At 37.7% G+C, this 14,337-nt stretch overlaps 1 protein-coding gene across 1 annotated transcript in view; it reads right to left on the bottom strand.

The window, feature by feature from the left end:
- Positions 1–14,337, bottom strand: part of DDX10 (DEAD-box helicase 10) — a 169,536-nt gene that overhangs the window by 108,427 nt on the left and 46,772 nt on the right. The window contains exon 13 of the mRNA XM_033053165.2: positions 11,175–11,655. Within this exon, the coding sequence (XP_032909056.1) occupies positions 11,175–11,655 (481 nt within the window). The remainder of the gene's footprint in view (positions 1–11,174; positions 11,656–14,337) is intronic.

The following is a 14,337-nucleotide window of genomic DNA, read 5'->3' as shown; positions in this document are numbered from 1 at the left end:
CACTAAAAAGCTGTAGAAAAAGAAACCACGTATTAGTACAGCAGTCAATATTCAAAACCATGGTAGTGAGCAACACACAAACATATTTTCAAATATCAATGCAAAAGAGGTGGGATAAAATTTTATGAAATGTGATCTTAAGAGATACAGGAACTTGCAGACAATATCCTGTGGGCTCCCCAAGGGTCAGGTTTAAAGACACCTCATGGATTTGTCACACCCATACAAAACTACTGCCTTTCAGCTCAGATTTCTCACCTTATTCTCCTTTCTCCCTTCAATCCCCTCTTGACATGAGTCCCAATAGCTTCTGTGACAGCTACATACAAAGCTTTCCTTCACAATGTGCCTCCATCTTCAAACACTGCTTCTAAACTGGTCTAAGGGCTACATGTGCTAGAAACGCCCACTCAAAATTTGTGTCCCAAAGCTGGAGATTAGTATTTCTTTTCAATCCACTGATCAAAATACACTTTGCATCAACACTCACTAATCTACCATAGCCTACTACTGATAGCACCTTCTGATTTCTGCTACTGGTTCTTATTCTCCTGTTACCACACGAACTCATTACACCATATAACATACATCTAAATATACTCCCAATGGTACACTTATTTTTAAAAAGTTTCATCTTCTTGTGACCAACATAAAAATGAACAGATGGACAAGAATCTATTTGTACTTTTCAGACAACATTATTGGGGAAAATATTGGCACAACAGTTAGAGAAAGCAACAAATTATTTTAGCCCACAGCTGTCAAATAACAAATAAAACCTTTAGTATTTTATCTGAGACTAACATTCTTCCACAAATGCCAATTAAAACACCTTGAAAATAACAACCAAAATTTTAACTTTATTCTGCAATTATTCTTCCCATATACGTGTCAAGTGAGTCTCAAATTTGAACCTGAAGTGGAAAGCTCAAGAAGCAGGACATGAGAAAATGCAGTGAAGACCTGTCTTGCAAATTCAGTATTCATCTGTGAGCCAGGACATGTAAACTTTCATGGAATTCCTTCAAAGTTGCTCTCTTCCCATGCGCAATCTCACACCAAGGAGACATCACAGGAAATGACAGCAACAGTTCACATATTTAGCAGAAATTACGTGATTCCAAACTGAGGAAATACCCATTTCTCCAAGCCCACATCAGTGAGTTCCTGTGGCTGGAATTAACATAATGAACATGTGCTTATTCCTTTACAAGTATGTAAATAGCTATGGCTGAAGTACATTTTGGTATTCAGTGCATCTCAATGCAAACAAGCACCAGATGCAGCTGCTAATATACATTTTAGTATTATCAGCTGATTCTTCTCTTCCCTTCCATTAAAAAAAAAAAAAAAAAAAAAACAACCACCACAATCTTGGGACTAACACTGGGGTTTGTGACCCCACCAGAAGGACCCCTGCTTTGCATTGTGCAAATTGTGCATAATGCAATGCAAAGTAGCCAAATGCAAGAATATCACCCAGAAGTACAGACACAAAACTCAGACTAGCATTGCATGTGTTTGCAAGGGAGGAACAGTGACTGCAAAAACAGTATTTTTCCCAAAAGTAAGAGGTATATGCATTACACACACATGCATACAGACCTATGGAGAAAGACACATACTGTCATTTTATGCTCTGCAAGATGTGGTCTCTGTTGTGAAGCTGGTGGAAAGCTGTTACCACACAGCTGGTGTTTTGCGACTCTCCCACTCTGACTAAGAGTCAACAAAAACAACACATCAACTAATATTAATTTTTCTCAATATGGAAATTATGGAAATAAGAAAGACACTTTCAGCAACTCCAGCTTAAAATTAACAGTGTCAGTTCTACCTACTGTTTTATATGGGTATTGTCTTGTGTTCCCTTCCCAGAGAACTCATAGCATTGCTCAAGTACCTGAAACCCTCCTCTTCTACTCTGCTAGCAGGTAAAACTAATTTCAAAAACCACAATACTAGTGGTTTCATGGCTTGACACTGGCTTTTTTTTCCTCCAGTGGCCCACATGCACAGCTTCTCTGCAAGAAGCACAGTCAATATTACCACAGAAAAATACCATGAATGACAATTTTTAAAAATGTTTTGTGGTCTTGCTCACATAGGGGACAAATCTGAGGGAAATTATACTGTCATTTAGCTCCTTAAAAAGTTACCTGTGTCATTTTATTTTCCCACTGAACGCCACCCATCTGTATGCTTTTCTGAGGGATTTACTTATGCACCTCATTTTCTTCAGGCATGTTTGCCAGCCATTCTCTTTTCAAGCACAACCCTGCTACTTCACAGAGGTCTATACAGAACACGTGGGCCATAAAGAACAGGCAAAGCAGTTTATCTTGATCCAGTGAGAATCAGCTAGATGAAGATTTCTAGCACACACGTAGTTCAGACAACAGAGAGAAACCACTCTGCACTAAAATATGTGGAAAAATACCACAGGAACAGTGGGGTAATGAAGAATGAGAAGACCTCTAAGAATTCCCCACCAGGCTAGCCCAAAGACATTTATATTTAATTTGTTTTATACTGAAATAAAACTAGAGGCTGCAGTCTTAATTGGTTTAATTTCCTTTCACTCATTCAAAGTAATGCTCCTTTCAGAGCATTTTATCCCCAGAGGATAGAGCTGTTGCTTTATCCAAGATGGGGAGCAGAGTCCAGGCTGCAGAAGGTGAGAGACTCCATCCCAGTTGGGATGCCAACAATACAACTCCTCACAGCTGGGACAAACCACAGTCTCATGGAAACATGGAATATCTGCTCCATTCAACCAAGCAGATCTCCCAGCTCCTGGTCAGTCAACTGGTTGCTATTCCGAAACAGCAGACACATTCCTTCTTTTCAAATAGCCATTAAATTACTATCTGCAGAATGCTAGTGATACTGTAATGAATTACCCCAGGACTAACTTTGGTTAACAGCTGATGAATGATCAGCTACAAATTTTATTCTCAAATTATCAAACGATGCCATCCGAAAATTACACAGCGCAGACACAAATTTAGAAATGTGCTTCAAAATGTTGTTTAAAATTTGCATGGGTAGTTTGTTAAGCAATGCTCACAGTAGCAGATGTCTGTATCAGAGAGGCCACTATAAAATAAAGAGTAATTCTCAAAATTTTAACTTTGCTGACAGATAGTCGGAAAAGTCCAGATACACATTGAATTCTTTGTCTGCATTATTTCTATTTCAGGAAGCAGCATTCCCTTTAAAAATTAGTGTTGTATAGTTTCTAGTAGCATTTCATAATTTTACCATTCAACTTCTAGAACACTTATTCAAAATTATGTCATAGTTATAAATATTTGCAATGCCATCACTCAGCAACCAGGTACTAATGATTTTAAAGGAAACTGTGACTTTTAATAATTTACAAATCCTACAGATTCAGAGAATATTGATTAAAACTAGGCAGATTTAATGCAGAGTATTTTGCTCATTCACCCTTATCTACAAAACTGCTGCAATATATTAAACAAGGCTATAAATCAGCTCTAAAGAACAATTAAAACTGAGGGTATTACTGCAGGCTTGAATAACCTACTAAAGTATTAAATTAATAAGATTTTAGTGAATTGTTTCAAGTCATACAAGTCCTACTCTAATATTTCTCAATATACAAGACCATGCATCTCTCTCAGTCATTTTAGGTCTATTTAACTGAGAGATAAAGCACACACCTCATTTCAGCATGAATTTGCACCAGATGCTGAAACCTGAGCATGTAAGTTAATAGTCCAGCCTGCTCAGAGCACACAGTACAGCATGAATCATCAATAACCAGGAAAGGTTACAGAAGAGTTGGAAGGGACTCTCAAGCATCAGAGTCTAACTCCTGACCCTGCACAGGACCATACCCAGGAGTCATACCTTGTGCTTGAGAGTGTTGTCCAAACACTTCTTGAGCTCTGCCAGGCTGGTGCTGTGACCCCTGCCCTGGGGACCCTGTTCTAGTGCCCAAACACCCTCTGGGTGAAGAACCTTTTCCCCAATATCCAACCTAAACCTCCCCTGACACAGCTCAGACCATTCCCTGAGGTCCTGTCACTGTCACCACAGAGAAGAGATCAGTGCCTGCCCCTCCTCTTCCCCTCTCAAGGAGGCTGCAGACTGCAGTGGGGTCTGTCCTCAGTCCCCTCTCCTCCAGGCTGAACAGACCAGGCGACCTCAGCCACTCCTCATATGGTTTCCCCTCCAGGCCCTTCACCATCCTTGCTGCCCTCCTTTGGACACTTTGTTGTTTAATGTCTCCTTCATACTGTGGCACCCAAAACTGCCCCCAGCACTGGAGGTGAGGCTGCCCCAGCTCAGAGCAGAGCAGGACAATCCCCTCCCTTGCCCAGCTGGTCATGCTGTGCCTGATGCCCCCCAGCACAGGGTTGGCTCTCCTGGCTCCAGGACACTGCTGCCTCATGTCCAACTTGCCATTGACCAGGACCCTCAGGTCCCTTTGTGCAGCACTGCTCTCCAGCATCTCATTCCCTGGTCTGTCCATACATCCAGGGCTGAACCATCCCAGGTGCAGAATCAAGCCATTTCCCTTGTGGAACTTTATATAGTTGGTGATTGCCCAGTCCTCTCATTTGTTGAGGTCTCTCTGACCAGGAGGGAGTCAGCAGCTCCTCCCAGTTTTGTACCATCTGGGAACTTGCTTAGTATACCTTCCTTAGTATACCAGTCCAGGTTCAAAATTCAGATAGTTACACAAAAGTTTTAAAGTACTTCAGTGAAGTCAGCCACAGAAACACGCTGCCAACCTCCTCTCCTTAGGGCAGTAAATGATACGGTATGTCAGCAGGTCCTGCAGAGTGAAGGCAACTTGTGAGGCTGCTTCAGGTGGCACATGGAATTAAGAAGTTTATCTCATGGCTTCAGTAGCTGAAACAAAAAGGTGGCACTGCCGAGCTCAGAAGTGTGTTAGAGCAGCTACTAACTTGTCAACATCCCTTGCTCTAGACGGCAAGAAGTACATTTCAGCCAGCTGGAAAAGCCACTGACTTGTGAACAACTCCCACCAGACCTGGGGAAGCTTTTCCTGGGTCAAATCAGACTCCTTTCAAATATCTTTAATATAAATGTTCAAAGTAGGTTTCCAGCTCATCTACCATCTTTCTACACCTGATTCCTATTTACAAGAGTAACAAACACCAAGCGGATGGATTGTGGTACCATTATCCACAATGGTTCAAAAGCATCCTAGCATGTCAAATTTTCCACAGAAGCAAAGCCCATCACATGAGAGTTATGTATTCCATAGCCTATGATACAGGAAGCTAATATCTGTGACAAGAGCAGATATATCAAATTCAATTCAAAAATATTCATAAAAACCCCATCTTTTTATCCAGGTTTCCAACATGATTAAAATATTTAGGATGACAGTCTTGAACAGATACCCTTTAAGGGATATACAGCAGCCATTTATTTCAAATTCAGAGACTTCTAATTGTAGATTTTAATTAACCTAACTATCACAGGGATTAGCATAAATACCTGGAGTGCTGCCTTATAGGTATGAGAAACCTAAAACCTTCCAATGATTTTTTCACAAACTACAGAAGCTCTTAGTAAGCTCGTAAAAATGCAATTGAAATTGAAATCTTTAGAGGGAAATTTGAAGATGAAGAAAGAAATGAAGAAAGCCTAAACCAAGGACTGATCTACAAAGCAGGAGTTTATTGTAGTTAATGGGTTTTTACAAGGGACTGCTTGAGAAGCCTCTGTTGCACAGTTTAATCTAGCAAGCAAGTCATGAGTGTTCTACTCAAAAATAGTAGAGTTGGAGAATGAACTTCTCTGCAAATCAAAAAAGTAAAAGTTGTCCAAGAAGACAAGTAAATGGATTTGGTCTGTCCGTTATATAGCTCACAGAAGCAATTCTCAGTAACAGGACTTCTAAAATGTAAAAGTGGACATCATAAACATCCTTAAAAAAACAAGTTTTAGTTGTATTGAAGTTACTGAAATTGCTTTGAAAGAAAATGTGATTTCTTTAAATTTTTCTATTCACATAATGTGTTCTGTGATGGCTGCTCTGCGTAAAGAGGCTTGAGGTACCATCAGCAGGTTTCATCTCCATTCATAGCTGATAATTTTTTCTAATACTGCAATCTTGAAGCACTTCAGCTAATATCTAAATGCAGGCCTAATTCATTTGTATGCAAATATTTTGTTCTTCATATAAATTCTTACTTACTGCAATTCAACTGGAAATACGTAAACACTCTATTACTGGGCTGAGAACCTGAAGCACTTAATTTTTTAGGGAAGGAGATTTTATGGTGTGTAATGCATCACAGTATTGACTTTTATTTAACTTACAAATAAGTAACTTCTCTATTTTCTCTGCCAGACTGCTCACTTTGTAACATTCTCCAAGGAATAATGCTCTCTTTAGAGCCAGTGGGCTGCCCAGAGCAGCTTTCTTCTCTTGGACACAACACACTGCTACACCAGGAGCAAAGCAGGCTACCCCTAAGGGAAATGCCAGAGCCAGCCAGCCAGCCAGCTTGCTTTCTTGCTTCTTCCATCCTTTGGTTATTTTTTATCTTGCTGTCCTCTGAAAAGCTTCAAGGAGACAAAGTCAACTGTTTCAAATATAATAATACGAAAGCACAAGAATAATAGCTAGTAAGAGGTGGTGAGAAGAACAAGAAGATGTTTTATGCCAAAAAAGCAGTATATAAACATAAGAGTGGTGAAAGTTTCTCAGAATACTTAACAGGAGGAAAGAAATCCCATTCAGAGAGAAAAGACAATGTAAGAGAAGTGATCCAGATAAATCACATCTCCAATTAATTTTGATTTCTGTGTAGTGTAACAGACTTTCTTCTCAACATCACTGAAGAAAATTCCCATGAACTATGTTCTCATTTTGGTGCATACTAAATGATGTTTCCTTGATCAATGTAATGTACAAAGTCCACATTACAAGGTGCTACCACTCTCTGCTTCTTGGTATAGACTTACCCATCATTGCTAGTTGGAGGAGATTTATCATTGTCTCTTCCTTCCTGCTTTCATCAGTATGTACATATCCAGGTCATAATATGTCAGTTTACAGTGTTTGTTTTATGTGTTTGAGAAGTTAGGAAAATTTCACCATATTTAATAATAATGGGTTGCAAGGCAAGCCAGGCAGCCCAGACAGAATCACAGCATATAGATATATATTCCTTCCATAGCCACAATATTCAAACAGCAGGCTCTTCAAGAGCCAGACTAAGTCCAAGGAATCCGCCAGTACTATTCAGGGCAGCCCCTGGTATGTTTTTGCTTGTTACAGTGTTTCAAGCAGTGATTGTTGAATACACTTGAGAAGTTTTAGGAGTCCATAAAACAAGGGATGGGGGAGCAAGGGAGGAAGCCAGAGCAATTCTAGGAACTCAGTAATATAGTATTTTCTGCTCTAAAACAGAAAATTCAAGAGCAGAAGAGAAGTCTGGCAGTATGCAATATGTTTGACAAGTTGACTAAAATTAATGTATAAACAAAACCAAGATAAAGTATTTTAGGTTTAATCTTAGTTCTTGAAATAAATAATGATAAAAGTTGAAGATGTATAGCCTTTGAATTGCCAAATGCAAAAAGCAATTTCATAAAATTAGCACTAGAAACAAAGTTTGCAACCAGGGAGTACTTACAGTCTTTGCAACATCAATACTACTAATACTGTTAAATGCACTTTAAAAGAATCATTTCCATAATGTTAACACAACAGCTAAATACTGCCTATCTGCTAATGGCTCTGTGTATATAGCTGATCTTCTTTTTATGCATAAGAACACTGTACTTATCTAAATAAGTCCCATGAGTTAGACCACCAGCTAAAAATCCTGACATATCAAAGAAAAATTCATAAATAGAGTAGCGAGTGATAATCCCCTTAAAAAAATTAGCTGGGAAGCTCAAAATAAAATTGCAGTATCTGCCAAGGTCTTTCACCTTATCCAAGGTTTCTCCTTTTATACAGCAATACAGAAAACAGATTTTTCTTTCATATGCATTGAGACAAAATGACAAAGTACACATACAGTCAAGGGACAAACACCAAGAAAGGGAAAGAAGGAAACTGAGCACAAGTCACACTGCTAGAAGGATTAACACTGGATGTGTCACACTTCACATCATAGCCTCTTCTACAGTTAGGCTGGGTACCATGCACATTCATCAAAAATAAACTGTTCTGCAAAAATCCCCAAATCCCCTTCTAGTCCATCATCAATTTAAATAACCCCTGCTCTTTTTGACCAGTTCCTTTCCCTTGGTACAAAGATGGATGAGCCAACCCCACCTGTAACCAAAGGTCAGGGCACTACATCATCCCAGAGGATACTCAGAGCCAGCCTAACACTTCCCCTTGCTCCTTCTTCCACTGGAGAGACTAGGGTAGAGACAAGGATGAGGAAGCAACGGTGTCTCTAAAAAACAGCAATTCAAAAACTGAAACTAAACCTAATGTTTTCATTTACAAAAAATGTCCTGGAGCTCAATAATCACAGTAGGACTGCTTTGCTGTCGACAAGAAGCCTAGAGCAAAAATAGTGAAATTGCACAATCAATTATAAACATTAAAAGCATAAATGCAAATTTAATTCAATCTTCGTGGGCATATTCACAAACTCCCAATTAAATGACCACATAAGTGTTTGCAAAGGACTCCTATCTTATTTAGCGCACAGAACAGACTTTCTAAAAAATCCTCCTAACTAATGCAGCTGAGTATACATACACTCTATGTTCATACACCTAAACTCTCTGCAGCCTTTTCTAATATTAATTAATGCACTGCCTCATCCTAGAAATGCAAATTGGTTCCTGAGTCCTTCCTAGAAGGACACTGCAACACACAGCACCAGGAAAACTGCATTCACACTGCTCAGTGTTTCTCACATCCCAGAATAATAATGCCTTAAATGTGAACTCATCCATCTTAATGCAATAATAATCACTTCAAAACTTCTATCCAGAAAATAAAGAAATGGGAAAAAATATATAAACTGTTGCACATTACCAATTTTATCTTAACAATCAGAAAATGAGGTGCTGAGTTCTGTCAAATAAAAAATGCACAATGCCCAAATCTTTTCATGTAATTTCTACTATGTTGCATTTCTATAAGAAATCCTTAAAAGTTAATATGGTTAGTGACAGAAACCTTTATTCTCTTATTCTTACTAGAAATAGAATCCTTACATTTAAAGCATTCCTCAATTTATCAATAATTTTCACAGCATCATATTGTAATGAACCCTCACACTACTGTATGCATTGCCCAAGTTAAGCAGAGTACGCTCTGCATTTTGACTTTCTAAAAACACATATTTCACTACCATAGGCATTTCTGCAGGAGTTTAAATATAATTAAACTTCTTAATGACACAGATCTTCAAAGTTTTCATTTTTTTTTTCTCAGTTGCTTAGAAAAGAAATTTAGTATTTTGTTATTATGTCCCCATGTGCAAGAGCTTTTAGGTGATGCAAGGTCTTCTTCACTTGCACACCAAATATGAACTAATAACCCTTACAGCAGTTATTCCACATTGTGGAATCACAGAAAATAATGCCCGAATTGCCTGAACATAAACTAACTTATAAATGTTTCATGCTGGAAAACTCTTAGAAGGTTACCCAGTGTGGTTATAAATTACTTTCTAAATCACTTGTACTTTTCATAAAATTTCTTCTGTTCATTCTTTTACCTCAAAGTTTAACCTTTTACCAATTCCTGAACAAAACCTTCCAGTTTATTAAAAACAGCATGAAATTGTCTGTGTATTTTGGGATGCATAATTGTAGAAGCAATAAGAAAATTGTGAGATGATCATTCTTTAAATAAGGCACAGATGTTTTACTCCACTTTGCTTTGAAAGCACAAAGTTATTTTCCAGTCAAAACTAAAATTTATTAATATAGGCTACTGCCAGGCAGTGGCCATGCCTGGGCAGAACCATTCAGGCTTAGAATAACAGGAACAGAAAGTTAACTCAGTTTCCACAGCTCTCAGATGAGATTGCACTCTGTGTCAGCCTCCTCACAGTAGAGAGGAGAGTGCAGGCAGCAGTCAGATTACTGTACAACTGCTCATCTTTGACAATGACAGCTGATAAAACTAGTTCATAGTTCATTACATACTAAACGAAAGATGCTGCTTATTAATGCAGCTAGTAGGCTGATTAGCTTCAAGGTCATGGTAAGTGCCCTGTGTTGTTAGGTAACAGGCCAGAAAAACAACGATTTAAAATACCAGTTGGAAAAATAAATACTTTGCTTAACAGGAGGCTCCCCTAGAGCACATCTAAGTTCTGAAGAACACCTTGCCAAACCAGATGGTTATTTAGTTTGTATCTTCTTACTACAGAAATACGGTTGCTAAATAGCAAAGGATACACAAAAAAAAATATCCCAATGTGCACATAACGAATCTGCTTTACAGAAACTATTAAATTAATTTTTAAATCCACCAAAACTCCCCTTACTGTAACACTGTATTTAAAGATTAAAAGAAAGAAGTATTTCTCAGAACACCAAGGACAAAGAAATCAAAATTATAAAGTTACTCGCCAAGTAAATGAGAGATTTACATTAATACTTTCAATAAACTTTCAAAACCATGCTTTACAAGAGACACGTGCACTTCCTCTCTCTCTTTGATACTGGCTCAATTCTTAATAGCAATGGTCCTGTTGAAAGTGAAAGTCATTGTTTGAAGGTTACATTCTTGTAAAGATTATTCTGCTATGATTTCTGTCGGGAAGTGGCTCATTGTGTATTGCAGTTCAGCTCCCAGTGCTATAAACCGTGGTTCAGCATCAAAATTATGACTGAAAGTGGCAGCTATTTAGAGAGGTACACGCAAATCAGGAAGAGATAAGAATTAAAACTGTCAAAATTTCCCAGGTTGGAGTCACATTATTCATAAATTAAAGCGAGAACAAGGATATTCGGTTTGCAAGTAAAACTACACTAACTGCATAAAATGATAAAAGCTAAGTCACACCACTTCTGGGGGTATTTATAACCTCTGATACACATGTACAACATGTCCAACTTCAAGTGAGTATTCTGCTAAGAGCACAATTTCCTCTTTTCCTCTCCTCCTTCCTTGGAGCAAGTCCAATAAAAAATGATTAAGATTCATGAGCCGTACTATAAAGCGCACTTACCGGTGCTGGATTATCTTTAGCTTCCACACCAAAAACATCCCGTTGTTTCACCGTCAGCAAATCAAGACCTTCAGTATCATCCTCGTCATCATCTTCAAAGAACTGCATGGAGTCTGAGTTTGGTACCCTGTTAGGTACATGAACTTCTTCCTCCTCCTCCTCAGACAGCTCTTTAGATTCATCCTCAGACTCACCACTCTCCTCAGCGCTTCCACTGGAAGTGGAACATTCCTCAGTTTCTTTTCTTCTTTCCTCAGTTTCTTTTCTTCTCTGCTTTTCCTTTGTTTTGTTAACAGATGTTTTTGCATTGAAATTAGTTCCGCATTTCTCCACTGTTTCCTCGTTTACCAAGGTGAGGGTATTCTCGTTTTGCTCTGTCTCCTCCAAGTGGTCTGTCCCACTGGCTGCCTCATTCGCACACAGTTGCTTCCGAACTCTCTGAAGGAATCTCACACGAGGTGCCATTGCAAGACCAAGTGATCTAAAACATGGAATTGACCAAATAAATTTAAAAGGCAGATATACAAAATTTGACTCAATTAGAAGCCCTCACTGTGTGGATTGCTGTTTGGGGTTGTGATAAAGAAAAATTCTTCCAACAAATAAAGTTTATTTTTAATGTAAAAATTTTGGTTTAGTGTTTCTGATAATTCTGCACTGTTCCACATGCAATTAACAGCAATAACAAAGCAAATAGAATTTTACAAAAAAGGATCAAAGGAAGTTTTTATCCAGTGTATTTTGCACATTTATTGACAGTGCAGAGGATAACACTGTTGGGAACTGAAACTGGAGCAACTAGCAATCTTAGACCTGTTTTACTGTTTGACAGCAAACACTAATTAGCTTCGCAATGAAATGATGTGTTAAAGTTTGGCCTATTGATTAACTGTAATGGAAATAACCAAACAGCGGATGTAATGCTTCACTGCAGCAGCTGGAAGCCATTCAAACCTGGAATTGGACCTTAACATCACGCACAGTAAAACACACATCAAGAGATTGCTGCATTCAATCTCTTCAGCAAGGGATCAAAAATCAAATCCTTTGCAAGAGAAACACTTTTTTGCTTTTCCAGATTTCACATTATTCTACATAAAATATTGCTGTCAAGTGTTGACAAAGCAATGCAAGCAGCAATACTGTATGGCAACTATACAATCAGTGTTCACTTTTCTTTCTCAAGCACAAGGTACACAGGATTGAAAACTCTGATTTTATCAGAGCTTTTCTTCTACATCTCCAGAGTTAGTATCAAAGCTCAGGAATACACATGCATAGAAAAGTCTGACAAGCTGAAAAACTATTCTCTGCTCAGCAAAAGTTACAAAACAGAAAGAGCAGCCCATGATGTGGACAAGACTTCACACCATAGATTTTTTTCCACTCAAATATGAAATTCCACTTGCCAGACTGCGGTACCACACTGATGTCTTACTTTAATAATTGAATAAAATTAATTGTCAGTTAGTCTTGGCAATTTTTTCTACACTGCTTAGCAAGCCTATCAAAAAATAGCAGTGCTATTAGAATTCAAATTAATTCTAAAAGAATACAGACCTCATGCAGAAGGGAGAGAGAAGGCCAAATTTATTTGGTAAGACAGTAATAGTAGATAAGTTTAGAAAAAATGTATGAAACAATCCCCCAGTACTTCTAATTGCATAACTTCTCCGAGAAATGTCAGTGTTTTGGCTCATTATTGCCTCTTTTTCATAGTATATTGCAAATGGAGAAAAATCTGGGACAATCAATCTGGACACTCTACTACTGCTAAAATCTTCCCCATATTTTAAGATTATCAGTTTCTTTAGAAACTATTTCTTAATTATTCACCAAATCTACAGTTCAGCCATACTGAAACAACTCAAATGTATGAACGAGCCTTTCTTCTCATAAACTATAAGGTATTATTAGTTCTCAATAATTCATTAGATGCCACTCAGACCACAATCCTACTATGACTGAAATTGAAGCTATCTTTTTATTTTAGTGCTACTATTTCACACACTCATCTGGAATAAGAAATGTGCAGGGTTTTCTGATAAAGACAGACAGAAATCAGTTAAGTTATTTAGTGAGATTTCATAAATCCTAACAGACAACACTAAAAACACACTAACATCATAATGTAGTCTTCAGATCACGGTAGCCTTTAAATGTCAACAAGAAGTCAGCTAACAAAACCAAACAATCCTGTTTCATATTTGGGTGTGAAATGCAATGACTTCTTAAGAACAAGCTCTTCTAGAAAGACATTTGAAATCAGCAATACTGAAAACAAGGTAGTGTTGTGCTGTTATAAATCTAAGTACAGCTGACAGTTCTATTCCTCAAGTGAAACCAAGGTGGCCAGACATCAGCATTGCCTAATACTGATTAGGAAATCACAGAAGTAACTAAACAAATTATGTATAAAGCTCAAGCACCTTTGTTAATGTAGTATCAAGTTCACAAGGACTTTCAAAAAATCAGTTAAAAGAGCAAAACTGCAAAGAAATAACACTGTACAGCTTTAAGGAGCTTTCACTTTTGTTTCTAGTGAATAATGACGATCAAACATTTAAATTAATTTTAAAAATGTTAATTAATGTAACAGACTTAAAATACTGCCTCTTCTGACGTTTGTTAATTGTGCTTATAGAAAGATCTGGAGTGTGTTTATATTGACTTGGTAACTTTACTTTGCCTCTGCTGAGATGACAGAATAACTGGACATCTCTCAACTCTTTAGAATGACTGAACCTTACACACTCAAAGCAAAATCTATCCTTGCAAAAAAAAGAAATATAAGACCAGTAAAATCTTTACATTTTAAAGTGTGACAAATGCTCTTAATTTGCTCATAGAAGATTACTAGGCCTTTTTAAAAGATGAGCCAGTTGTAAAGAATCTGAGGTCACGTCTGCTGAACTGCTGCACAACAATTTTATACAAGTTACTGATCCAGTCTAGTATTAACAGAGCACATTTACTAAATATAGACATATTCCATTAGTGAACTACTTCAAAATTATTTGAACACAAAAACACAGCACAGATTACTTCTACCGTAGAACAGGTTCAGACAAAGATTTGAAATAGGTTGAGAAAGGTTAAATATTCCCAGAAGCTATTTCAAGAGAAGAAATACGTATTACTTGCCTAGCAATACATGCTACAT

The sequence above is a fragment of the Catharus ustulatus genome, chromosome 2 (genome assembly GCF_009819885.2).
Source record: "Catharus ustulatus isolate bCatUst1 chromosome 2, bCatUst1.pri.v2, whole genome shotgun sequence".
Lineage (NCBI taxonomy): Eukaryota > Metazoa > Chordata > Aves > Passeriformes > Turdidae > Catharus > Catharus ustulatus.
Note: the sequence above shows the minus strand (reverse complement) of the source record. Positions and strands in the feature narration are given on the sequence as shown.